This window comes from Carassius carassius, chromosome 21, assembly GCF_963082965.1.
Source record: "Carassius carassius chromosome 21, fCarCar2.1, whole genome shotgun sequence".
NCBI classification, from domain to species: domain Eukaryota; kingdom Metazoa; phylum Chordata; class Actinopteri; order Cypriniformes; family Cyprinidae; genus Carassius; species Carassius carassius.
In genome coordinates this window covers 25,346,092-25,373,298 of record NC_081775.1, presented here as the reverse complement: position 1 = coordinate 25,373,298, position 27,207 = coordinate 25,346,092, and the positions used below count along the sequence as shown (strand labels likewise).

General features: G+C 35.7%; 2 protein-coding genes across 4 annotated transcripts in view; one reads left to right on the top strand and one right to left on the bottom strand.

The window, feature by feature from the left end:
- doc2d (double C2-like domains, delta) overlaps nt 1-16,667 on the top strand; it is a 34,640-nt gene extending 17,973 nt beyond the window's left edge. For all 3 annotated transcript variants that reach the window (XM_059504034.1, XM_059504036.1, XM_059504035.1), the window contains 6 exons: nt 482-608; nt 993-1,049; nt 1,841-1,965; nt 11,566-11,647; nt 12,386-12,482; nt 14,885-16,667. In XM_059504034.1, coding sequence (XP_059360017.1) covers nt 482-608; nt 993-1,049; nt 1,841-1,965; nt 11,566-11,647; nt 12,386-12,482; nt 14,885-15,015 — 619 coding nt within the window. In that variant the 3' untranslated portion in view covers nt 15,016-16,667. The remainder of the gene's footprint in view (nt 1-481; nt 609-992; nt 1,050-1,840; nt 1,966-11,565; nt 11,648-12,385; nt 12,483-14,884) is intronic.
- A 102-nt stretch (nt 16,668-16,769) lies between these two features.
- Nucleotides 16,770-26,701, bottom strand: serping1 (serpin peptidase inhibitor, clade G (C1 inhibitor), member 1). The gene is made up of 9 exons (XM_059504033.1): nt 26,643-26,701; nt 23,010-23,286; nt 22,591-22,932; nt 20,978-21,184; nt 20,726-20,869; nt 20,363-20,566; nt 20,139-20,278; nt 17,677-17,899; nt 16,770-17,158 (listed from the first exon to the last, which is right to left on the bottom strand). The coding sequence occupies exons 1-9, from the start codon at nt 26,673-26,675 to the stop codon at nt 16,908-16,910; spliced, it is 1,821 nt and encodes a 606-aa protein (XP_059360016.1). The 5' UTR covers nt 26,676-26,701; the 3' UTR covers nt 16,770-16,907.
- Between the last annotated feature and the right edge of the window lie 506 nt (nt 26,702-27,207).

Genomic DNA, 27,207 nt, shown 5'->3' with positions numbered 1-27,207 from the left:
CAACTTAGATACAATGTCATTTGTTTTATTTTGTGGCACTGTAGATTAAATAGCTCTGCCACTGAATAGTGATGCATGAAACGTTTTAAAATTAATAATGACTATTTTTATATAGCAATCTAGTCTTGCAGATTGGCTCAATTTAAATACAGAAGTAATTTTATCTGAATTTATGTTGTCACCAATCTGATTTTAGTAATATTCGGGTGCTCACAGAGGTTTTGTTGAACAGGAAAACATTTTTAAAAAGTGTTAATATTTCCCTATATCTGATGGTTCCTAAAGCTTTTATCAGCACAAATGAAATGGTCAACAAGATATCATAACTAGCCTCTAGTCATTACCACCTACTTCTCAGCTCAGAGCCTCAGCCTCTCTTGATGTATTCTTTCTTTGGCTGTGCGTGCAACACACTTAACACGTTCTGTCTTGAGAATTGAGCTGAAGAATTTGGAGTGCCATCTTTCTCTCTGTCTTGCAGGCTGTGTGTGTGTGATATGGATCGTTTAGGACGGAATGAGTTCATTGGGGAAGTCAGGGTGGCCCTCAAGAAACTCAAGGAGGGAGAGAGCAAGAAATACAACATGGGCCTCGAGAGAATTGCACAGGTGTGTGTGTGTACTGCTATATATGGTTTATGAGGACAAAAATGTGTATAATGACATGGGTACTACAATATAAACATGGTTTATAAGGACACTTCATGTGTCCCCGTAAAACAAAAGGGTTAAAAAACATAAAACTTTGTTTTATGAAATTAAAAAAATGCCAGTAGTTTTCTGTAAGGGGTAGGTTTAGGTGTTTGGTGATAGAAAATACAGTTTGCACAGTATATAAAACCATTACGACTATGAAGAGTCCCCGCAAACCACAAATGCAAGTGTGTGTATGTGTGTGTCACTGTGTCCATGTGTCCTTTGGAATTTGTACTATGCATAATTAAATTTTTGGGCATTTGCTGTATTATTAATAACCTTTCTATGGTCTTACAGACCCGGGAGGGTAACAGCCAGGCAGTGGATCCTGGGGCTTCTGTTGCAGAAGAGGAGGTAAAGATCCGATACTTTCCATATACTTGAGACCTCTTCAAACTCCCTATTTACACTGAAACTGCCCTGACTGTAGAATACTCACGTTGAGAGCACAATGAGGACAAAGCCCCCATGATAGGACCTTATATCTCAAAACGCCAATTAACAATAAAAAAGCACTATCCTGAACACTTGTTTTTTTCACTTTGGACTGATAAACTGTCCTGGTCAATAAGGTTATCATATTCAGTAGCTGATTATAAGGTAATTATATTTAAAATAAATTGTAAACTTTTTATGGGATGTCACTAACGAGAATCTCTAAAATTATCGTAAACATTTTGAGACAAGTCTTATAATTTTTGCCTGTACTATATTTTTATATGATGTTCTCTAACTAAAGTATTTCTTTAATTTTAGCTAATATGTTTTGAAATTCTGTAATATATTAAATGAACAGCAAAAAACATCCTTTGCTCAAGGAGTTTCAAGTATATACTCACATCTTTCAAAAGATTCTTAAGCTCAGTACAGGTTGTATTTATTTGACCGAAATACAGTAAGAATATTTTATATATATATATATATATATATATATATATACAGTATATATAAAATGAAAAAAAAATGTATGCAAATTTTGTTATTCCATTTGTATACAATAAAGAACTACAAAAACATGTCATGTTGTTCCTAAGGGGATGTTTAGCCTGGTTGTACCCTACCGACATATATTGTTTAATGTATTATTGATGGTCTGAATATTGATCAGTGGAACCAAGCCTGTCTGTCTTTCTCTGTTTCTCTAGCGTGGCCGTATCCTGGTCTCTCTGATGTACGTCACAGAGAAAAGTTCTCTGATTGTGGGAATTATTCGCTGTGCTCACCTGGCCGCCATGGATTCGAATGGCTACTCAGACCCTTTTGTCAAAATGTGAGTCTCTGGTGCATTTTTTTAAGACTGAACGTTGGCAAAGTTGCTGGAATTGATAAAGAGGTGGGTGGGGGTCACATGTCCAGTATCCTCCAAGCCAAAAAAAAAAAGTGGAAGCTTCTAGTCCAAACGCCTATTCATGCCAAGTCAGAGTTTTTGGCATTGCAGAAGCATAAAAAACCAGATCCAAAAAGTTTTTTAGAAGTTTGAGATGAGGTTTTGTGTGATTTATGGAGACTTCTACCCCACACGAGTGGATCTAATGTTGTAATCAGTACCTCAAAGCACCAATGTTGTTCAAATAGAGTTAAAGCTTATTAGTAGACGAGTACAATCCCCAGGGCTTTTGAGTCGATGGTGGGCATGATTATAATTTTTTTACAGATTTTATTTAATTTTCACATTTATTATGATAAAAAAAAACACGTTTTAACATGCATAATTTAGTTTGTCCTCGCTTGAATCATTGCATAGCACCGCATTATGCAAACATAAGTACATGTTATTGCAATATGACTCAATTCATTGGCTTTGCCCTCCTCCTAGTTAGCATCATGGATTTCATTTCAAGTTGATTTATTTCTCTCTGCACCTCCGGTTGATCATAATTTATCCCCCTGTGGGTTCTTGCGAAGAGTAATTCAAAGCCCACCCACACCATAAGACATGAGGAGATTTTATTTAGAGGCATAGAGAATGATTGGGGCATAGAGATGGATGCAGAGAGTCAAGAGGCAAGCGGAAAGTCAGAAAAAACTCGGTCGTCATTTTTTTTAACCTTGTTCTCTCAGTTTCAGTTTGCCACCCGTGGTTTCCCATCACATGTTCTTTTATCATTTGCCATACCTCTTCTTCTCAACAGTATCCATTCCTCGCTCTCTCTCTTTCCGCTCAAGTCTGAAAAAGCATGCATAAATCTTGGACCACTCTCTCTCTGTAAATGGGGTCCTGTTCATTCTTATCGTGAATGTATTTTGATGTGTTGTGTGATGCAGAGGAGTTTTTTTCCGCTATCTGCTCCGAGGAGATAGGATTTCCTTGTTTATCGTGCCAGTTATAGGCACTGATGGCCGCACTGGAGCAGTGGAAATCTATTGTTAGAGAGTGGACTGCTTTTATACAGCGGGATAGACTGCTGGGAGTGTGCGTGTGCATGTGTGTGACAGCTGCTTTAGCGCTTGTTTAGGACTAGACTTGTCAATATAGTTTAGGATAAGGTGGACATTTTGACTCCATCTCTCATGTATGACATGTATGACAGCATGGCTTGTTTGGATGCTGGGATTGTTTGTGCATTGTGACCGCTGGACCAAATGTTATTTGGCTTTTTGTCCGCTGAGGTTGATTCCAGTTATGGCTGGATTTAGCTGGAATTTATTGAAGCAGTAAACTCATTTTATTAGACTGGATTTTCTGCATCAGCCACTCGTGTCTTTTTAATAGCAATAAAGGCTTTATTTGTAATAATTTAATGGATTCTAAAAAATAAAATGAAGCGACATAATTGAAAACACTGGGCTTTTACATTATTGGTGTATTCCAGTGTCACCAATTAGCTAATGTAAATAATTTACATTGAAATATTAATTTATATATACATTTTGAAAAAAGGGCTAAATAGTAAGACTCAACAAAGAAGAGTAAATATTTGTAATTTTTTTTTCATGTCCAATGAATTTTCCAATTTCATTTTGTTTTTATTTTTATGTATTTCTATTTTATGTTTCTATTTTGAAATGTCAATTTTTTTTAAGAAAAACAATTACAACAACAATATAAGAAATGATACAGCTATAATTCTATGGATAAACTCCATGACAGCATGTTTATATAATTTTTTTTGTGGCTGATTTTTCTTTATTTATATTTGTAACTATTTTTCTTTATAGAAATCAATTATCATTCGCCCCAAAAATAAAAATAATAATATTTCAGTTTGAAATAATTTTTATAAATTTTACCATTAAACCGTATAAATAATTTTAAACTCATTGGTTTGAAAATGATGGGATTTAAATTAGTCTGACATTTTAATCCATTCTAAAAGATGCTTCTCATTCAAGTATTTCACTTAATTTTGTCAAAATTCCATTTGTGTTGGTCAGCTTCTAACTCTCCCACATTGGCCCCGGGTCAGCAGACCATCGTTATTGTTGAGTGCCAGACTGGCTTAGACTGTAATAGAGGGAACATGACACTGGACACAAGTAGAGATTAACTGTAGAGGGAAACTGGGGGCCAATCAATACTGTAGTCTTTCCATAGGGGGAAGGAGAAACTACATCTCTATATTTAGAGAAGGGCAGCTAGTGACTGTTTTGTTTTTGTTTTTTCTGAGATGTTTTTCTCGGGCAACACACAGTGTCTGGTTTTAACCAAAGAAGCTTAGGCAGGGAAGCTTACCCTCAACTCTCTATCTCTTCTCTCCTGTATGTGAATGTAATCACCATATCCAGGTTGCAAGAAGGAAATCCATTTAATCAATGTGCTAAGGCAAGGCTACAGGCATTTTCAGAGAAATTCAGGAAAGGAATCGACACATCAGCTGTGTTTGAAACATCTCAAATGTAATTAACCAAGCAAATAATTTGTAGACATAGCCTTTCCGTTCAATAAAGTTATTTTTAGAGCAATCAGTGATTAGTTAATTATCTCCAGAGGAGATTATGTGTATACAGAGGTAAACACTTTAGGAAATTTCGAAATTCAGATTATCTGATAACTGTTACGCTTTAAAGAGATTTGTTTTCTTGGGTTGCAAAGATAAAAAGGCTAAATTAATGATTTAAAAGTTGATGGGCCACATTTGTGAACCATTTTACTTCCAACATTTTCTGCATTTACTAGCTAAACAGTATATTCAATGAGAAAGAAAGAAAAACACTTTCATCATTTAGTACTATAGTTAACTAAAACTGAAACTTTAACTAAATTGAAACTTTGAATGAAAAAAAAAAAAAAAAATATATATATATATATATATATATATATATATATATATATATATATATATATATATATATATATATATATATATATATAGGTCCTTCTCAAAAAATTTGCATATTGTGATAAAGTTCATTATTTTCCATAATGTAATGATAAAAATTAAACTTTCATATATTTTAGATACATTGCACACCAACTGAAATATTTCAGGTCTTTTATTGTTTTAATACTGATGATTTTGGCATACAGCTCATGAAAACCCAAAATTCCTATCTCAAAAAATTAGCATATTTCATCCGACCAATAAAAGAAAAGTGTTTTTAATACAAAAAAGTCAACCTTCAAATAATTATGTTCAGTTATGCGCTCAATACTTGGTCGGGAATCCTTTTGCAGAAATGACTGCTTCAATGCAGCGTGGCATGGAGGCAATCAGCCTGTGGCACTGCTGAGGTGTTATGGAGGCCCAGGATGCTTCGATAGCGGGCTTAAGCTCATTCAGAGTGTTGGGTCTTGCGTCTCTCAACTTTCTCTTCACATAATCCCACAGATTCTCTATGGATTTCAGGTCAGGAGAGTTGGCGGGCCAATTGAGCACAGTAATACCATGGTCAGTAAACCATTTACCAGTGGTTTTGGCACTGTGAGCAGGTGCCAGGTCGTGCTGAAAAATGAAATCTTCATCTCCATAAAGCTTTTCAGCAGATGGAAGCATGAAGTGCTCCAAAATCTCCTGATAACTAGCTGCATTGACCCTGCCCTTGATAAAACACAGTGGACCAACACCAGCAGCTGACATGGCACCCCAAACCATCACTGACTGTGGGTACTTGACACTGGACTTCAGGTATTTTGGCATTTCCTTCTCCCCAGTCTTCCTCCAGACTGTGGCACCTTGATTTCCGAATGACATGCAAAATTTGCTTTCATCCGAAAAAAGTACTTTGGACCACTGAGCAACAGTCCAGTGCTGCTTCTCTGTAGCCCAAAGTGGCTTGATCTGGGGAATGCGGCACCTGTAGCCCATTTCCTGCACACGCCTGTGCACGTTGGCTCTGGATGTTTCTACTCCAGACTCAGTCCACTGCTTCCGCAGGTCCCCCAAGGTCTGGAATCGGTCCTTCTCCACAATCTTCCTCAGGGTCCGGTCACCTCTTCTCGTTGTGCAGCGTTTTTTGCCACACTTTTTCCTTCCCACAGACTTCCCACTGAGGTGCCTTGATACAGCACTCTGGGAACAGCCTATTCGTTCAGAAATTTCTTTCTGTGTCTTACCCTCTCGCTTGAGGGTGTCAATGATGGCCTTCTGGACAGCAGTCAGGTCGGCAGTCTTACCCATGATTGCGGTTTTGAGTAATGAACCAGGCTGGGAGTTTTTAAAAGCCTCAGGAATCTTTTGCAGGTGTTTAGAGTTAATTAGTTGATTCAGATGATTAGGTTAATAGCTCGTTTAGAGAACCTTTTCATGATATGCTAATTTTTTGAGATAGGAATTTTAGGTTTTCATGAGCTGTATGCCAAAATCATCAGTATTAAAACAATAAAAGACCTGAAATATTTCAATTGGTGTGCAATGAATCTAAAATATATGAAAGTTTAATTTTTATCATTACATTATGGAAAATAATGAACTTTATCACAATATGCAAATTTTTTTAGAAGGACCTGTATATATATATATAAACAAATTATTTCAAGTAGTTTCCAAGGTAACATTTCTTATTTTCATTTAGTTTAACTTGATGAACTAAAAAATAAAAATGACAAAAAACTTTATAGACATAAAAAAGTGACAATAAAACAACAAAATGGAAAATATGAAAAAAAAATCTCAGTGTTAAAATCAGATCTGTTCATGACAGGTTATTGGAGGTCATTAATTTGGTCAAATTAGCCACAATGGAAAGATGTTTTTTTAAATGAGCATTTAAAGATGCTAATTTTCTTTCGAATAACATGTCCAAAAAAAAAAAAGAATAAGAACAGGAATGGGTATTAAGAAAGTAAAATCAAGTCAATTCTGATTTAATGTTGCAGAAGCCTCTGTCAATCGGTTGCTTTTATAGTGAACAAACACGCACATGATAAACAGTAATCCAGTTGAGGCCAGCATTAAATGTCTGCTTTTTAGCAAATCAGAACATCACAAAATAATTAATATTCATGACTCAAGTACGCCTGGCACAGTTGTGCTGAGCCGCTGACAGAAAGTAAGTAAACTTCCTGAGGAGCGAAGACATGAACTACAGCAGAGAAGAAAAGACTTCTTTGACAAACGTACGCATTTTTCTAAATTCATATCATATCTGTCACAACAATGCCGTGTCTGGAAAGTTTTAGTTTTATGCTTTCAAGTACTTTCTCGCATGAGTGTGTCTGTGGAAACTATGCATTTAAAACTAATGATATTTCTAATGTGTATTAAGAGGCTGATAAGATTTAGATATGCCCCCACTTTTCAGATTGTGTGTGATTATGAATGAGACCTTGTAGAGTTCAGCTCTATTTTCATCTGGCCCTCGGCATCACCACATAATTAGAACAGACAAGGGAATGCAGATATTATTGCACATGCTCTAATTAATGTCATTACATGGGACACAATTTCAATAGTTCTGCTTTCATCTGAACTTGTTTCAACGGCGAGACATTTAGGCTCACATTCAAATGTTTATTCAGACACTTGGCATCGTGCACCGACTTCTTGAATGTGCATTTTTCACTAATTGCAGAAACAATTAAGTCAAAATGTAATTAGTGACTAATTCACATATACATGGATGCAGGTGCACATTAAAGTTGAAGTGTGTAATTTTCTTGATTAAAATACTTTCTCCAGTCTCAGTGCAGAGTTGACGCAGTGGCGTGAGTTAGAGACAGGACTGTCAGTTTGACTTATTAATGGAAGATGGAATGGAAGTATTTAGGAAAACAGTCATTATGGCATCCAAAATGATTGCAATATTTACTTCATTTGTTGAGCAAACATTAATGAAGTACAGTACCGTTCAAAAGTTTGGTCAGTAAGATTTTTTTTCAATTTAAGTTAATTTACTAAAAAATATATATATTTGAAAATATATTACTCTTTTTATTCAACAAAGATGCACTAAATTGATCAAAATTAAGACAAAATTTTTTTCAGATAAATCTTTTGAACATATTCATCAAAACTATATCAAAATATCACATTTTTCTTAAAAATATTAAGCAGCACAACTATTTTCAACATTGATAATAAGAAGAAATGTTCTTGAGCAGCAAAGCCGCATATCAGAATGATTTCTAAAGGATCATGTGACACCTCAAGAATTATGCTGAAAATTTAATTTGCCATCACAGGAATAAATATCATTTTAAAATATATTAAAATAAAAAAAAGTTACTTTATATTACTGTTTTACTGTATTTAGACTGAATAAATGCAGCCTTGGTGAGCTTATGAGACTTTCATAAAATACTATTAAACTGTTACAAAAAACAAAGCTTTGAATAGTACTGTACATTTTCGTTTTAAGTATACACGTGTGTTGTAATTCAGTCCGGACGTACTACATCCTACAGCACACTAGATTTCAACATTGTCATGTGATGACTCTCTCGTGGCCTCATTGGATTGTAAAGTGTCTATTGGATATTTGTGACTCTGGGTGGTAGCAGTAGGCTATTCATGAATTTTTTAGCTAGTATCTTAAGGAATACTGTGTATTTGGACATAATGAATTTTGCATAATATAGAAGGGAAGTTGGCACGCATACACATTTTCAGTTGATGGCACTAGTGGCACAGAAATTACCTTTACATTTGGCAGAATACATTGCTTTCATGGTGTACTTCTAATAAGTTCATGCACTTGCCCTTGGAATCAAACTCATGACCTTCAGTCTTGCTACTGTTTGAGCTACAGGAATGATAATTACACACTAATTTTATGCTGCTTGCACTAATTACAAATGACACACTTCATCTTTAATATATGTAAATATCATGTAAAATGATTTTTTTGTTTTACCATGCCTCTTATGAACTGAACTTGCTCTGTAAGAATAGAGCCCGATAGTCATTCTTATTCATCAGAATTTGCCCTCGCTACACAATGATTTCCAATACTCAAGACTGTCTCATTGAACACGTAAACATTCTGTCCATGACAAATTTCTTCTTTCATACAGGACTGACGGTTGTCATTGTAGACGGGCTATTCCAGGACGACAGTTATTCTTTTAATTACCCAGATGATGACAGTTGTCTCCTTAGGGTTAGATCTGAAGTGAACCCTGTAGTATCAAGAATGAAATTTCTTGCAGCTCTTCTTGAGAAGGACATTATGTGCCTCATGCTTAATGTAATAGCATCTAATATTAGCAATCTTGGCATCAGTCAGTTTTGCTATTTAAACCAAGTTTATCTGCCCTGTAACTCTTTCAAGGTCTGACAAACTGTTGATGTCTTTGTCACAACTTTCCATGAAGACATGAAAGAAACAGCTGTCCCATGTCCCACGCCTGTCTATTCATTAGGCCTGGGGTAGAGGAACACATCCAAAAATGTTGTAAATTTAAATGACGTCCAATTAATATCCAACACTTTTTACAGGACTTGTCAATACAAAATTAATAGGATCACATTAAAAAGTCATTACAAATGCAAAGTCATCCTGTCAGTGACATAAAGCTTTTCACACAGAAATAAAACATCATTAATATTCTGATTAATATCCTGACATGTACCAGCAAATCAGTCAATTAATATCTAAAGATTGGCTGATTTTATATTGATGCACCACTCAAGCATCTATTATTAGTTTCAATAGTGTGTCATTAGTCCAGTGGTTATTATCCAGTGGTAAATCATTTTTTGCACCAAACACACACTGTGCTGTTAAATGATAATCCATCAATATTATCCAGTTGACATTAAATGGAAACTGACAGCATGATTGCAAGTGTGTTATTTCTTTTACACACCAGTTTAATAAACAAGCTTACAAGAAACTCATTTAAAGTGCAATTTTTACGGTTCCTTATATTGTTTTAGGAAATTCCTAAAATAGGATTACATGCATGCAAAGTCAAAAGACGCTTTCGTTTTCTCAAAATATGCATTTAATACCACCTTATTTTCCAGCTATTCTCAAATGATTCGTTTGAAGCAGTTCAAAGATTCAGTCTCTCTAAACCCCTCCTTTCCGTGAGCCTGCTCTGCTCTGATTGGTCAGATGGCCCAGTCTGTTGTGATTGATCTACCACGTACAGTGCATGTCAGAAATGATACACCTATTTCAATAGTTCTGTATTTTAAACACTTGATAGAAAATATAAACATCCATTAATTATCATACTTACAGGTTGTGATTCAGTGGAGCAGCTGGCCCAAATAAACAGGATACTGATTCATCTTTCAGCAGCAAGCGTTTTGTGAATCCCGTGTTGAACTCCCTGAGATTAGAGAAGCAGTCATCAGTAGAATGATGTGTTTGTGGATTTTGTTGGATGGTTTCTTGTTTTTGAATGTTTCTGTCATTTGGATCACTATAATTGACTGAAATTTAATGAATTGAGTTCAAAATTCAACAAATAGGTCACTCATAAAATTTGGTAATATATTAAAACAACTGGTTTTATGTAATTCATTCTATATAATGTTATTATTATTATTATATATTTTATATACAGTAATATATGATTATATTTTCTGATGTATATTATTCACAAAATGCAGTGATATTTGCCCGTAAATGTTGCATTATTTAAATTCATTTTATCTGAGAGATTTTTGTGTTCGTATTGTATGCTCTGATCATTTTGTTTTGATCATAGCAGCAGATATTCATCAAATGACAGAGAAAAGCACCAAAAACAGCATATATCCAGACGTACAGTCTAGTCATGTGTGTGTTCATCATTTTAAAGAGCTAATTTATGTTTCTGAATTGCAGTTACTTGATTAGTTTAATTATTTGAATTAATCAGCCTCCAACAACACAGATGTCCTGTGCAAATATACACTGGCACGATTCATTCATAGTGAATTTAATGTTGTTCTAAGTGTTATTAAAGTGTATTTAGCTGTGTGCTGTGTAACTGCTTCGGGTACTGGGAGCAGGATTCATAACTCATGGATCCATGTAGATGGCAATATGTCTCCTGCATCATATACCCATGCGTTTTTTTTTCTTCACATATCACACATCTCTCTCTCCATCTTTCTCCTTGTAACATGTTGTGTAGGTTGAGATCTCTCATGAATAATAAATGATTCCTGGTTGGTTATCCACTGATGACTCCATGAGCCACAGATCTTAGGGATGCATCATCTGTCCTCCAACACCCTCTCAATCCATTCATTCCATCCATCCTCAATTAGAGATTATCATCTCTCAGTCTGTAATAGATTGAATGAATCACCCAGAACAACACCATCGCCAGCTCACTATACAAGGTCTCTCTCTCTATTCTCGCTCTAGAATTCGTCATGCTCTAAAATGAGCTCTTACACCCTTGTCTGTGCTTTTTTTCTGCCTTGATTGTGTCGTGGATGTTTTGTGAGCATTAACCGTGCTAATGATTTGCTTTGATGTTTTAGAAGTTATAAAATTCTCACTGCAGAGCAATGATTCATTTCTGGCTCTTTCTCTTTTTCTTTATCAGTGTTTTGCGGCCTGACATGGGGAAAAAGTCCAAATACAAAACCTCAGTGAAGAAGAAGACTCTAAACCCGGAGTTTAACGAGGTCAGCTATTCCTATTAAAGGTGTGGTCACATGAAGCTCCACAATTAATTGAGATTATGTCTCTCCTGATTAATAAACAAATTTAAGAAACTGAATCCTTTCTTAAGTCAACTTGCACTAAATTGTCTTTTAAACAATTTTTTGCTGTGACTGAGCATCAGTCACAGACAAATGCAATGGAAAACAAAAGGCATTTAAATGAGTCTATAGACCTTAAAAGCGTAACATTTTAATCTAAAGGAAAAATCTGAATAAAAAATCAGGGAGAAATGCGTCACAATTAGGATATTGCCACAGTCATGCAGTCCTTTAGACTTTCAGCTACAGTATATTCAGATCCATTCATATTCATGTGAATGTGGGCGAGTGGAAACGCAGGCACAAGTGAAGAATTTTCATACTTGGCTGCATACCAAAGATTGATCAACTTTGACCTGTGAATTTCTATAGTCACCGATTGATCTCAACTCAAAATGAAGAATAAAAACTTTTTTTTTTTTTTGCAATTTGTGGGAAAGTGTTGTAGGTGGTATATATGACACATTTTATTGTATTACTGTTGTTACTTAAAAGTTATGATTTATTTAAAAGCAGAAGCCCTAGAATGTGATCCTGAAAGCCTATCCTGCTGTTCGTAATTTTGCATAATCAAAGTCGAATGTGACCACACCACTCATTATAAATATAAATGTTGTTTTGTCCCTCTACCAAAACTCATGTGTGTCGTCTTGAACCCAGGAGTTTTCCTATGAAGTCCCACTTGATCAGCTAGCCAAAAAAACCCTGGAGATCTCAGTATGGGACTATGACCTAGGCATGAGCAATGACTTCATAGGTGAGTTTTACAAGCAAAAATATGCATTTCCATTGAAGTCTTTGGTTCGAAGCATTTAACTAAACATGAAGTACACAAAGTTTCAAAATTAACTTGTTAATACCTTGATTTATACAAGAAACAGTTGTTTAGTGCCTTTCTTATATTTAGTTATACATTCTGTATTTACACTGCATACACACAACTTTGCAGCAAAATTAAGTACAAGGACAAAAAACTGATTTATAGAATATGTCTGTTATACACATTGATAGTAAGATAGTGACTTGATTTGAACATTTCTGCAGAAAGCTTTGCTGCATAGACTTCCCACGTAAATGCAAACCGAGCGACAACTCAAATGATTGTCAGCATGCCACAGATGCTGCAGGTAGAGCTCAACGTATTTTGACATGGATCTTTCCTTTAAGATGGTGCTGCTTTGATGCTTTGTTCTTGTAGAAGTGAATGTTACAACTTGCATATCTCGTTTCCTGTACAGAATAAGAAAAGAGTTTTATATATAAGTTCATCCAAAGATCTCATCATTTGCTTTTTCTCATGCCATTCCTTCCTTGGAGCACCAAAGGAAAGTGGAAGGGGTCCAGGGCTGTCAAGCTCCAAAAAAAAAAAAGGACCATAAAAGTAGTCCAGTGTGAATCATACTAAAATAGTCGTTAATTGCTGAAAGTGTCACTCGACAGCTGTGGTCACTGTTTACTTTTAATGAAAAAGCAGCTTGAACATTCTGCTATAAATATGTAACTGCTTTTGTGCTGCACAGAAGAAAAAAGATCATACAGATTTCGAAAGACATGTGCGTGAGTAAATGATGACAGAATTTTCATTTTTGGCTGAACTGTCCCTTAATGAAAAGAAACCAAGGAAGAGACAAGAACAGAAAAGCTCTTGTTGTTTATTTATGGTTGAATGACACGAGTGCTCTGTAACGATCAGGACAGTGAGAGTAATTGATGTCAGTGTTACTGATTTAGCGGGGATGGCTGAGGAATGGATTGGGGGGATCAACAGAAGTGTAAAGACATGAAGGGATGTGAATGAATGGAGGCTTGTGAGAGACATCCAGGCGTAAAGGCACACCGAGGACGCAGGTCTCGGATTGACAAGTGCAATGAAGCTTAGTATTTATTTAACTTTTTCTTGGATCTTTCCAACTTGCTTTCTTTCACCTGCTCCCTGTCTATTTCCTTTCTTTTTCTTTCATTCCCTATGACAGGGATGTCATGCGTAGGGTTCATTTGTCATGGCTTGCTCGTGGCCATGAGCATGTGGTATTGATGTGAGGTGTGTGTTTGTGTAGGAGTGATCGAAGCGGGACAGAAGCTCAGTATGTGAGGGCCCTGATGAAATGAAAAGCAGCTTGTGTCCACCAACATAGTCACACGCACTTTCATTATTCAGAGCAAGCATTAGTTGTTAGACTAGGGAGAGACATGCTGAAGTGTCAGCTTCAGAAAACACAGTCAAATATACATATTATATACACATATATAAGCAATATGTATGTACGCAATATAATTTACTTTTGTAATTTTAAAAAGCAGATAGCATGTGCTAGAATGTTACCGTGGGGAAACATCCAACCATAATACTTACCTCATCAATTAAATATTCATGTGCTGTTTTAGTTACATTTTCCATTGGGAAAGTTAAACTGTCATTATAAACACAAGATTTAAAACCGATTTATGTGTGAATATAGAAATGCAGGTATTGAAAGAGGTTGCATGCTCATCATCACTCTCCGCTTGGTGTTATTAACCTTATAAATATGTAAATAAGCATCTAATTACAACCCAGGGTAAATTATGAACAGTATAAAACCGAATATATTAGACAAATATAGCATGCAGTTGCATGTCATACACACACACACACACACACACACACAAAAGGAAAATACAAAACCGTTCAAAAGTTTGGGGTCTGTAATAATTTAATATTCTTTTTTTTTTTTTTGGGGGGGGGGGGGTTAAATTTTTTATTCAGCAAGGATAAATCATATTTATTCTAACAATTAGAAATAAATTCTGTTCTTTTGAACTTTCTAGTCATCAAAGAATCCTGGAAATAATTTTTTTTCACAAAAATGTATAAAAAAATGTCAACATTGCTAATAAGAAATGTTTTTTTATCAGCAACTCAGCAAATTGAATAAAGCGGTTACATTATATTATTTAATAATTGTATGCTTTTTTTTAATGTGTTTTTGATCAAATAAATCCAGCCATGGTGAGCATAAGAGATTTCTTTCAAAAACATAAAAAAAAAATCTGTCTAACCACAAACTTTTAAACAGTAGTGTAATTATTCATTATGATTTATTAATTTTTTCGTAATCATGCAGTCCTGCTATTTTTCATTTGGTATCCTATTGTTCTCTCTTTCTCTCTCTTTCTCAGGTGGTGTTGAATTGGGGATTAATGCAAAAGGAGAGAGACTGAAACACTGGTTTGAGTGTCTAAAAAACAAAGGAAAGAAAGTGGAGTACTGGCACACACTAACACAGCAAGGAGCCCCTAGCAGTGACTAACACAGACAAGCACACATATGTTCATCCTCTGAAATGTAATAATGATAAAGAAATGCAATAATGCTCAGTCTGAGCATGATGACGATGACGTCGACATTCAATATTAATGCGTGAGAAAAAGCATCATAATCTATTGTACAGCTTCAGATTCTTTTGTGATGAGAAAGAAGCAAGTGTGTGATCACAAGCCCAGATTGTGACGCACAAACAATCGACCCCTTTTTCTGGTCTACACGTCACTAATGTGAAATCGTACTGTGTTGTGACTATGCCACAGGAGCTCATGCCATATTATAGTGTTATTGTTTATTACATGTGAAACGTGTAATAGCATCCTGGTGTTTGTTACAGTTGGTGGTGCTTTAATTTTGCACACTATCAAAGCACAACACATCCAGCTGACTGTAAATGTGTATGTGTACCTATGTATTTATCTTTTGTGATTTGTTACGGATGAAAGTTTACAGTCTCTTCCAGCCCGACAAAAACATGATGCACAGGAAAAGCACAAGGGATGGCGCATGAAGGAACTCTAAAGCAATGAAAGGAGCTGTCTATGGATTTAAACGTTCACTCAAGAACTGCCGCCTGTCACTTCGAGAAGAACCAAATGACAGTCACCTCAACACAAATGTGTGTGTGAATGCCCCTGTCTGTGTTTTGTCTTTGTACGTGTCTCTGTTGAATGTTTGTACAGTCTCCTACACAAAAAAACAAGCGCTGATGCACATTGACAGTCTTTTTTGCTCTCTCTCTCTCCACGGCGCCCTCTACTGGTTTAGAGGCCTTACTGCCAGGACAGTGCCAGTATGGAGGGTGAATCGCCTCTGGAAGGCCTCATGCACGACTGCACGCCCCATTAGGGGTTAAATTAGCAATCATACCAAGCCTTTGAAGGACAAACTACCTGTCAAGGATGTCTTTGGTTCAGAACACAAAATCTTGTTCTGTTCGCTTTGTTACACTTGTTTTGTCATCCTGACATAAGATCTGTGAAACGATTGCAGATTTCTTGCCATGCGTGGGAATTTCGGCTGTTAATTGTATCTGTGTGATTGCATTTATTAGCTGTTTATTAGACTCCATAAATCAGCTACCTGAATCTACTTTTCTGAATCTGGTCTTGATCGAAGACATTTTATGCATTTAATTGCACAAAAAAAATATTGTTAATCCTGTCATTACCCCTGTGGCCATTCCTGACTCTTTTTTTTCATATATATTATTTCTTACATTTGAGTTATCAAATGAATTGCCTAAGTAGTGTATAATTATCAAATGTTATTCTAAGCAGCTGCATGCCAAGTGAATGTCACATATGCTTTGATGGACCACCGATCTGCAGTGCTTATGTTTGTCCTAATATCCATCAGTGGGCCCATCTAAGGGTATTTATTTTTGCTCAGTGAATTGGGACAATCCAGGCTACCTTTGATGAAACAGCATGGCATTTAGATAAGGGACTGGCATCACCTGCCAGCCAAGATGGGACTCCAGGGGGAGCGTTAATGAAGGAGGGGTCAAACTGAAGGAGGATTATTCAAGTCTCTCTCACGTGTCCTCGTTGACTGTCTGTGTGGAACATGTTATGTGACTGCCATCGTGTGTCGGTCTCTGTAACTGCGTGTCCAAAATAAATTGGTTCAACAGTGGCTGTTTGGAAATGAGAGCGAGTTTTGTGCATTCGAGTCTTATGATCTTTCATTCAGGCATCAGATTTCTGTTCATTTCATGGAAAATAAATAACGAATGCATGATGTAAAGTACATCTTTAATGACTGAGATTCTGCATGCATAACATGATATTGTTACATAAATGCATTTGTGATAAAAGAGTGAATGTAGAACAGAAAGTGGCAAGACACTGTTGTGATGTCTTTTTATCTCTCTTTTTATGGATTGATTATTCTTCCCATGAAAAGAGGAGCGCCAGCCTCATCGCTCCACAGTATCAGAACGAAGGGCTGTAGAGCTGTAAATTGAGGGAAGGAGCGAGAAAAAGAGATGCTTGTGGCTGCAGCGGCCTCCACTCCCTTCTCCGTCAGTGAGAGAAAGGCGCTGTGACGGGCGTCTGAGATGAATGATTCAGAATCCTCCGGAAATATTCCACAGAAGTTTGGTTTTGAGAAGAGATCTGACAAACCTGAGCAGAGGTGAGGAGAATTAGGTCATGATTTACTCATCCACATTTGTTCCAAATCTGCATGCCGTTACCCCAACCCCCCCAATGGAATACAAAATGAGCCAAATTTTTCCATTCACTGCTGCTCAAAATGAGCTTCATTTTCCATTCACTGCTGCCAAACATATAATAAAAGTGGTCCATATGACTCTTGCACTATATGCCAATATATCTGAAGCCATATCATAGCTTTGAGTGAAAAACAGGCCAAACATTTTTCCAAAATATTTCTATTTTCTGATTTTCTTCTCAGAAAGTTAATATATGACTTGGAATATCTTAGTATTATATTATATAGTGCACGATTTTCTGACTATATTTAGGTTGTATTGAAAATAGGATTGTGTAGCTATATACATTTAAAAATATATATATTTTTTAACTCTCTTTTTGTGTTCTACTGAGAAAATGGATTACAGGTTTGGAACAAGATGAGTAAATGATGCAGCATTTTGGAGTAAATTAAGTGTCTTTCTTACCCATACTCCTCAGTAAGTCCTCCAGTTGTGTGTCCACTGTCAGTTTAATTCTAGGCAGGATGACCTCAGCGATTTGGACTGGGACATTATTCATCTCAGATACCATTGCTTCAATAGAATCTTTGTTTATATTATTCTCCATCAATACAAAGGCTTCTTCTGATGTTGTGCGTGGGATCAGTATGTACAGGCTGTTTTTACCCGTAAGAGAGAACTTCCCAACCTGGAGAAATAGTTCTGCAATGTATGTGTTTGTACTTGTACAAATATTCCCAATTTATTAAAAAATCATTCATAGGAAATTGTTTTATTTATGCAATGTGAAACTAAGGATTTTTTTATTTTCATTATATTTTATTATTTATTTAAAGGTCCCCTTCGTGATCCCATGTTTTAAACTTTAGTTAGTGTGTAATGTTCTTGTTAGAGTATAAATAATATCTGTAAAATTCTAAAGCTCAAAGTTCAATGCCAAGCGAGATATTTTATTTAACAGAATTCGCCTACAAAAAACGACCCGTTTGGACTACATCCCTCTAGTTCCTGCAGTAATGACGTCACTAAAACAGTTTTTTGACTAACCTCTGCCCACTTTAATTCACAAAAAGGGGGCGCGCTCCGACAGAGAAGCATAGACAGTAAAAGAAGTGGACACAGCGACCCCATTGGAACTCAATTGAGACAAGTGAAGCCCATTTTTAGCGATTTTTAGCACTTCCGTTTCTGACGCGCAGACTCAAACTAAGCTTGATGACATCAGCAACCTGTCTGACAGATGTAAATCTTCTAGTGGTTGTGCGTGCAAACTGCCATCGTTAATCTTGAGCGGGGAGTTCTTTGGCGTGAGTGAGCAGGAGTAAGTATTCTGATTAATTATTTTGTATAGTATTTTAAAATGTAACGCCAGTACGCCATATTAAGTTAATTGCCTGCGAGCTTCTCCTCCTGTCTGTATGGTAATTTCTCTACTGTGCGACAGAGAGTCGAGTGGTTATGACGCAATCGTTAGCCTTTTTTTTACAAAAACTGTTTCTACGGGGCCATAATGTAACATAGAAGGTAATGGAGCCCTTTATACATTGTGTATCTTTAGAAATAAATAATGGACAAATGGAGTCTTTAAACGCCTCAAATGTAAAGTTATTCGCTGTCAAAGTGACGCCAAAATGAATGCAAAGTCAATGGGATGCTAACGCAAGTGAAGTTCTGCTACAAAATGGCAGCTCGCGGCCGACTTCAACTTCCGGTCGATTTCCTTGCCGCCTGCGGAGAAGGAGGAAGAGTTGCGTTTGTGTTTGTCGCCATGTCGTTGAAACGCTGTTATTTTCATCTCGGAGTCCAATAATCTTTGTTTGGCCTTCCCAGGGACGCTGTACTTGGAGATTAATGGTTACAATTTATGTTTAACTCGGTTCCCGAAAATTATCATCCACATGTAAAACTATATGCAGCACATTTTGCTGAGGACAGCTTCCTCAATCTCAATCAGTTTAATGCCGGATTCGCACAAAGATTATTCTTGAAAGACGGAGCAGTTCCCTCTTTGTCTGGAGAAGGCGTTGTTTATGGACCACAACGGTAAGTGTATTTTATTATTTAAGTTGGTGCGTTTAACAGTTTTTGTAACTTGTTACAAAAAGGGCAACGCTGTTTACCTTTGTTAACTTGATGTTAGGGCTGTACAAAAAAAACGAATGCGATTTTCATGCGCATCTCGTCAGTAAAAACGCTCCTGTGATTATAAGTACATCTCCAGCACATGCTCCTGCCCACTTGCTTCTCAAAACTACTCCAAAACTAGCCCAATCGAGTTTCCAGGAGGCTGCTGCTTCCAAGCTGCTGTCGAATCACAACACAGGAACCGCTGGCCCAATCAGAACTCGTTACGTATTTCTGAAGGTGGGACTTTTTAGAACAAGGAAGGCATCAGCCCGTTTTTATGACATTGAAAACAGCGGTGTACAGATAGGTGAATTGTGTGAAAAGTACTGTGTTTTTATTTATGTATTTATCTATAGGTATACTTCTTTACTTTTTGAAATGCACCACCCTATCTAATAAATATTATTCTGTTTCTTGCCAAAGCAAAATTTTCTGGGAAAAGAAAAATTTATGTAATCACTGATATTTTTCCCATAATAGAGCTTAATGAGACACGAATAAAGACTAAGAGAAACTTGCCTCAGAAGTATCTAAAAACATATAACACAGTTGCACTTTTTTGATAATTTATAAATATATATATATATATATATAATAGTGAAAGGGGGCATGCAAATTGGCTGATATTCTAAATAGAAAAACAATAACAATGTATTTGCCTCATACACTAAACAAGATAAACCTATATATAATATAATATAATATAATGTAACTAAGTTAAGTATTCTGTACCAAGTCAGTTGCGCACAAATGGCACCATTTCCTAATAATGACCTTTGTGCATAAATTGCAACACTTACGTCAGCCTGTAATTTCTTGTTGTAGCCCATTTGAAGGTTATACTTGGAGCTGTAGAGAGTCTGCACTTCTATGACCTCACCTGAAAACTTCATGAAGTTATCCCGTTTTTTTGTTGATTCAAAAACTGTCTTCCATTTACCTGTAAAGCACAAAGAAACAAAACAAACACTCCATGACAAGTGTCATATAAAGGTACAGTATTTCTATATATAAAGTCACTTACCATTAAAGTAGACAGCATTTAACAAAACAAACGAGGTAGTCGGATCTATATAATCAATTAACTCAGTGATTTTGTTCATTGTCTTCTTTTTCACCCATTGATTGATGAGAATCACGTTTTGATTGCTGTCATTGGTCAGTTTCTCTGGCACGGCATCATAGAACTCCTTTGATTGGTTGACAAAAGCTTCTCCCAACTGTTGCTCTGTGGAAACAAAACTCTTCAGGCTGTGGCTATGACTGCAGTCTTAATTTAGGCAGTATCAAAAGGAAGTCCAGAATAAGTGCTTCTGATGTAATTACAGCAATGCTGTTATTCTGACTACATATATCCTTTTGAAAAAGCAGTTTTTTCTGCGGCTACCTGGGGAGTAAAAGATAGCAGAGGCTATTCTCAGTGTGTCCTTTAACACTTCTTTCAGTTTCTTTGTCTCAGAATGCACGCAGGAGAATTCTAGGGGAATCCTAAGAGCAGCTTCCAGCTGTTTTCTGGTCTCACTTCGAGCACCTTGGAAAGACGGTGATGCAAAGAGAGAGAAGTAAGAGGCTCAGCAGCTCAAAGTACAATGTGTAGCCTTTTGGAGACTGTATGATGTTCCTCCATTATTTGTCTTACCCAATAGCAGGTTGTAAAGAGTTACAGCAATGCTGACTGGGGAGAAGATCAAGTTGGTTTGGGGTTTTGAGCCTTTAAGTTTGGCGTAGACAGAGGCGGAGAAGTCTCTGAGTGAATCCTGCAGAATTGCCTGCCCTGATCTGCTGTCATGTTCCTCACAGTCCTCCCATGGGCCAGTGTGGCCAGAGCAGGGGTGCACAGGGGGGGCTAAGGTATAAAATAGGAGGTAGAGGTTACCCTGAAAAATAATTCATTTCTTTCCAAAAGGATGTGATTTAAATATAAAAAAATACAGTTTGTGTATTATCGTAATTTATAACTAGTAATTTACGTAACCCCAAAAGAAAATCTCATTCCATTTACAGATAAAATGTTGTTTTACAGTAGATGACCCTTGAGTAAATTCATAAGTAACATATATTTTAAAAATAACTAATTTATTTTTTTCTTTTACTCTTATATTGTAAGAGTAAAATTAAAACAAAATGTATATATTTTTTTATATTTTCCTTATTTTATTTATATTTTTGGTTTCATTTTATTCCTTAACTGTAGAAATAATATAAAAACATTTGTAAATGTTTGTTTTAGGTTTTTTTATAATAATATTAAAACTTAACAGAAATTATACATCCATTTTATTTAAAAATTACATCATTTCTTTTTTTATTAAGTTAAATATAAGAATAATATTAAAAGAAAATGTATCGTTAAATAAAATGTATTCTAAAATCAATTTATTTTTTATTTAAAAAAAAAAATAATTTCTAAAGTGTAATAATAATGTTAAAACAAGCTTTTATATTTGTTTTCATTATATTTTAATTTATAATACATTTTCTTAATATAATAATAATAATACTAAAACAGAATTTATGCAAACATTTAATTTTACAGATATTTTTGTATTTTAATACAATTAAATGTAAGAATATTATAAAAAATAAAAAAAGGCGTGTGTGACCTTGGACCACAAAACCCGTCATAAGTAGCATGGGTATATTTGTAGCAATATCCAACAATACACTGTATGGGTCAAAATTTCTGATTTTTCTTTTATGCCAAAAATCATTAGAATTTTAAGTAAAGATCATGTTCCATGAAGGTATTTGTTATATTTCCTATTGTAAATATATAAAAACCTAACTCTTGATTAGTAATATGCATTCATCTGGACAAATTTAAAGGTGATTTTCTAAATATTTAGATTTTTTTGCACCCTCAGATTCCAGATTTTCAAATAGTTCTATCTCGGCCAAATATTGTCCTGTCCTAACAAACCATACATCAATGAAAAACTTATTTATTCAGTTTTCAGATGATGTATCAAATCTCAATTTAAAAAAATTGACCCTTATGACTGGTTTTGTGGTCCAGGGTCACACACACACACACACACACACACACACATATATAATATATTTGTTTAAATTTTATTATTATTTGTTTAGATTTGTTATTCATAAGTTAAAACACAGTATTTATTAAAAATTATATACATATATTGTAATATATTTTTATGTATTTTATTCATTTATTTTACGAATACATTTTGAGAATAACATTAAAACAGACAGAAAATTGCATTTTAAATAAGTGTCTGAAAGGAGTACCTGTCACTTCCAGCTCCACTGACAGCATCTGAGATGTATTAGTTATGACACAGTGGTACATCCCAGCATCTTCCGCTGTGATCTGACTAATTTTAATTGCCCAGTCCTGTTCTTCAGGGCGGGTGTTCCAGAAAATCCTCTGATGTTTCTTGTCCCTCTCTTGGTCATTTCTGTCTTTGTCGAGCTTGAGAAACATCACACCATTTTCTGTCTCTCGTTTCCAGATGACAGGAGGTTTTTCTGTCTCTCCCGGAGAGAAAACCCTAGAAACCTTGCATGGAAGTGTCACATCATTCCCAGCTACTTCTTTGACGACCTGCCATTCCTGAAACGGTGGGGGCACTAAGAAAGAAGAAAAGGTTCATTTTGGTCATTGACCTCTGAGATTAAAAGTCATCAATGCAACAAAACCTTCTAACCTTCCACACGTATTGTGAATGTTCTGCTCAACCTCATATGATCCTCTCTTTTATAGCCATCCTTAACACACTTATACTCTCCTTCTTGGGTGGCATTTATGTTTCTGAGGTTCAGGAGTTTTCCTTTTTCCTCAAGTGTGTGCTGCTTCTTTGTGTGAGCAGACGTGAAGCTCCAGGTGTATGTGGGGTCATCCAGCACAGGGGCATCATCAGGAAGACAAAAAAGGGGAATGCTGGAGCTTTGCAGAACAGTGATGTCACAGGTAGTGAGGGCAAGCTGAAGAAAGGGGAGATTGTAAACCCACCATTAAAGTGTTGTGGTCCATTTGATATGAGTGTAGGGTGTTATACATGCAAGTCCTCTGAAGGCAGTGAGGGACAGATTTTTGTTTATTTTTTAAATTACACTGAAATGAAGTCAAGCTATTTTTGAGCAACCTGAAGGTGAGTAAAAGACAGGAATTATTTAATTTAACTTTAGAGTGAACTATCTACATTAGACACATCAGAAATCATCCTGTTGTTGTTAAAGGGTTAGTTCACCCAAAAAGGAAAATGATGTCATTAATGACTCATGACCCTCATGTCGTTCCAAACCAGTAAGACCTCCGTTCATCTTCGGAACACAGTTTAAGATATTTTAGATTTAGTCCGAGAGCTCTCAGTCCCTCCATTGAAACTGTGTGTATGGTCTACTGTCCATGTCCAGAAAGGTAATAAAAACACCATCAAAGTAGTCCATGTGACATCAGAGGGTCAGTTAAAAAATTTTGAAGCAAGTGAAAATACATTTTGGTCCAAAAATAGCAAAAACTATGACTTTATTCAGCATTGTCTTCTCTTACGGGTCTGTTGTGAGCGCGTTCAAGTGTAGTGATATCCGGTTTGCGAACGAATCATTCGATGTAACCGGATCTTTTTGAACCAGTTCAACAAATCCAACTGAATCGTTTGAAACTAGGGGTGTCGCGATATACCGGTATTGGCGATAACCATGATATTCAAAGCAACAATTATAGATATCGTGTTAATTTAGTGTGTGATGATATACCGGTATTAGCAATAACCGCAATATTTAAAATGAACTGTTCTCTTATGATAACACCACATGTAAATACTCCAGTGCCAGTACCTGGTTGAGCTCCCAGGTGGCAGTATTGTGCCTTAACGCTGACACTGTCACACAAGAAGGAGACACAGTGCTTGCAGCTACTCGGAGGAGAGCCGTGTTCATCAGAGTAAGTTGCCATTATTTTACTGGTCATAGAATGGGAAACGTTATATTAACCTGTTAACAGCAGTTTTCTGTGTTCATATATTTGATTAAAGGGTGATTATTTTAATAAGTAACGCGTTTTCTTTACTCGTCTAGTTTTTGTATTTGCAATCAATATGGCCTGTGCGTAGTAACACTTTATTTCTTTGTACAAATCTATTAACAGTTACACGATTAAAACTGATCTTGCTGCATTAAACTCTATAAAAAGTTGGTCGCAGTGCCATGCACTGAATGCCTCATCTGCGGTCACTCTTCAATTAGGTTCATTAGTTAACATTAGTTAATTACATTAGTTAACATATATAAATAACATTAATAATAAACAATATTTCCACAGCATTTATTAATCTTAGTTCATGTTAATTTCAGCATTTACTAATGAATTATTAAAATCGCAAGTTGTGTTTGTAAACATGAATGCACTGTGAACTTACATGAACAATTACTCAATTTTTATTAACATTAACAAAGATTAATAAATTGTGTAATGTATTTTTCGTTGTTCATTCATGTTAATACATTATTGTTAATAAATGACATCTTATTGTAAAGTGTTACCATTAATATTTATTCATCATACTGTTGAACTTGACAGTATTTTCTCTCTTGTTATTTTATAGGAGCTGCAAAGAAGACAGAGAAAGCCAGAGTCTTGTGCCCTGCATTTATCAGTATCAATATTATGTTCGTTGGGTGAAAAAGAAAAACTCAATAAACAAAATAAAAAATCATTTGACTTATCTTTTCCCCTCCAAGGTTTCTATAGATATCACGATATATCGATATCGTGAATTCTTATGGCCACAATAACCGTGATATGAAAAATCGAATATCGTGACAGCCCTATTTGAAACGATTCGCGTCTCCAATAAGCATAAATCCATAAATGACTTAAGCTGTTAGATTTTTTAATGTGGCTGACACTCCCTCGGAGTTCAAACAAACCAATATCCCGGAGTAATTCATTTACTCAAACAGTACACTGACTGAACTGCTGTGAAGAGAGAACTGAAGATGAACACCGAGCCGAGCCAGATAATGACTCATTCTCAAGTCAAGAACCGTTTCTGTCAGACGCATCCGATTCGAGAACCGAGGAGCTAATGATACTGCGCATGTGTAATTCAGCATGAAGCAGACTGACACACAGAGCGTCTGAACCAAACTGATTCTTTTGATGATTGATTCTGAACTGATTCTGTGCTAGTGTTATGAGCGCGGGTAAACCCAAGGCTTGAATCAAGGGCAATCATCGCCAATGACATCATTACGCCGGTGAAGATCCGGTTACATCGAGTGATTCATTCGCGAACCGGATATCACTACACTGCAGTGAACGCGCTCACAACAGACACGGAAGAGAAGACAATGCTGAATAAAGTCATAGTTTTTGTTATTTTTGGACCAAAATGTATTTTCGATGCTTCAACAAATTCTAACGGACCCTCTGATGTTACATGGACTACTTTTGATGATGTTTTTATTACCTTTCTGGACATGACAGTATACCATACACACAGTTTCAATGGAGGGACAGAAAGCTCTCGGACTAAATCTAAAATATCTTGAACTGTGTTCCAAAGATGAACGGAGGTCTTACGGGTTTGGAACGACATGAGGGTGAGTCATTAATGACAGAATTTTCCTTTTTGGGTGAACTAACCTAATTACTGAGAGGAAGTAATTTTTATCATTACTATTAAAGTTTTTATAAATAATTATACATAGTTTTATTTTTCGTTTTCAATTAAAATTGTGATTAAAATGTAAATCAGATTTTTTTTTTATATATATAATTTCAATGTAAACTTTTTAGTTTTGTCATCTAGGCTATATAGTTTAAAAAAAACATTTTTTTGGTTATTTTAGTACATCTAGTTAAATGATGTTGGCAACTTGAGAGAGAGAGAGTTCTTTGGTTTTAGTTTTAGTTAACTCTTTTTTGCACTGCGGAAGTAAACAATTTTCTTGATTTATGTGCGAGACTTATGATCATGTAAACAGAAAGAACGGGAAAACTATTTGCGCCACAAGCCTGTGTTTGTGATTATGATAATGCATGAAAATAATACGATATAAAAAATTAAAATAAAATAAAAATCTAAATTTGCAACAGATCTGGGCGGGGCATCTGTGTGCTGACGCGAGGCGAATCGCGATCTGTTGGATCAAGCGTCGTGACGCTCGTGCCGTTCCCTGCATAGACAATAAGACGGAACAAGAACTTGGTAGTGAAAAATAAATAGTAAAAGTACAGTGGTTATTCACAATTGATAAAATTTCACTTTAAATTGTTTATTTTACTACCACAAAATATTGTGTAAATGTCCTCATTTTGTGATTAATTTACTTACACCTGCACAGAGCAACAGCAGGACACAATTCATAGTGTTGAATTCAATCTTGGAGAGAAAGCAAAAAACAAATCTGTAAATTATAGTCTCAACACATACATCTCATATTTAGCATAAGAGTATTTTTAAATAAAACCAACTCTATACTAAAAATGAAACATGAAATGCATATAATTTTTTATTCAGTAACCTACAATATAGCCTATAGGCCTGGTGGTGATTGCTAATATTTGCTGTGAGAGACGAGAATGGGAATAAAAAGCTACATTTTTTGTAAAAATAAAACATCAGTTTAGAAAAACAACTTACGCAGTTATAGTTCCAAGAGGAAAGAAGCTTCAAGCCCATGAACCGTCTGTCTGTTTGTTCTGTCTGGTCCTCTTGCTGTTTTCTTTCCCCTGCTGATTGGTAAATCATTACACAGATGTTTGCTAACATCATGATTCTTTATGTACATAGATCCTTGATACAAATCTGACTGATTTACGGAAAATCACATGTCCAAAGTCTCTTTAACAGATAAAAAAAATTAAACTGGGCCGTGTAACTTTAGTCATGTTTGTTT

Bases quoted from the DNA above. Each gene is read 5' to 3' on its own strand.
- serping1 (XM_059504033.1), bottom strand. From the start codon at position 26,675: ATGAATTGTGTCCTGCTGTTGCTCTGTGCAGGT. The intron at 21,185-22,590 runs GTACTCCTTTCA...TTTATACCTTAG, and splicing joins AGTGGAGCTGGAAGTGACAG to CCCCCCCTGTGCACCCCTGC. The intron at 20,279-20,362 runs GTAAGTGACTTT...TGTGCTTTACAG, and splicing joins AAATGCTGTCTACTTTAATG to GTAAATGGAAGACAGTTTTT.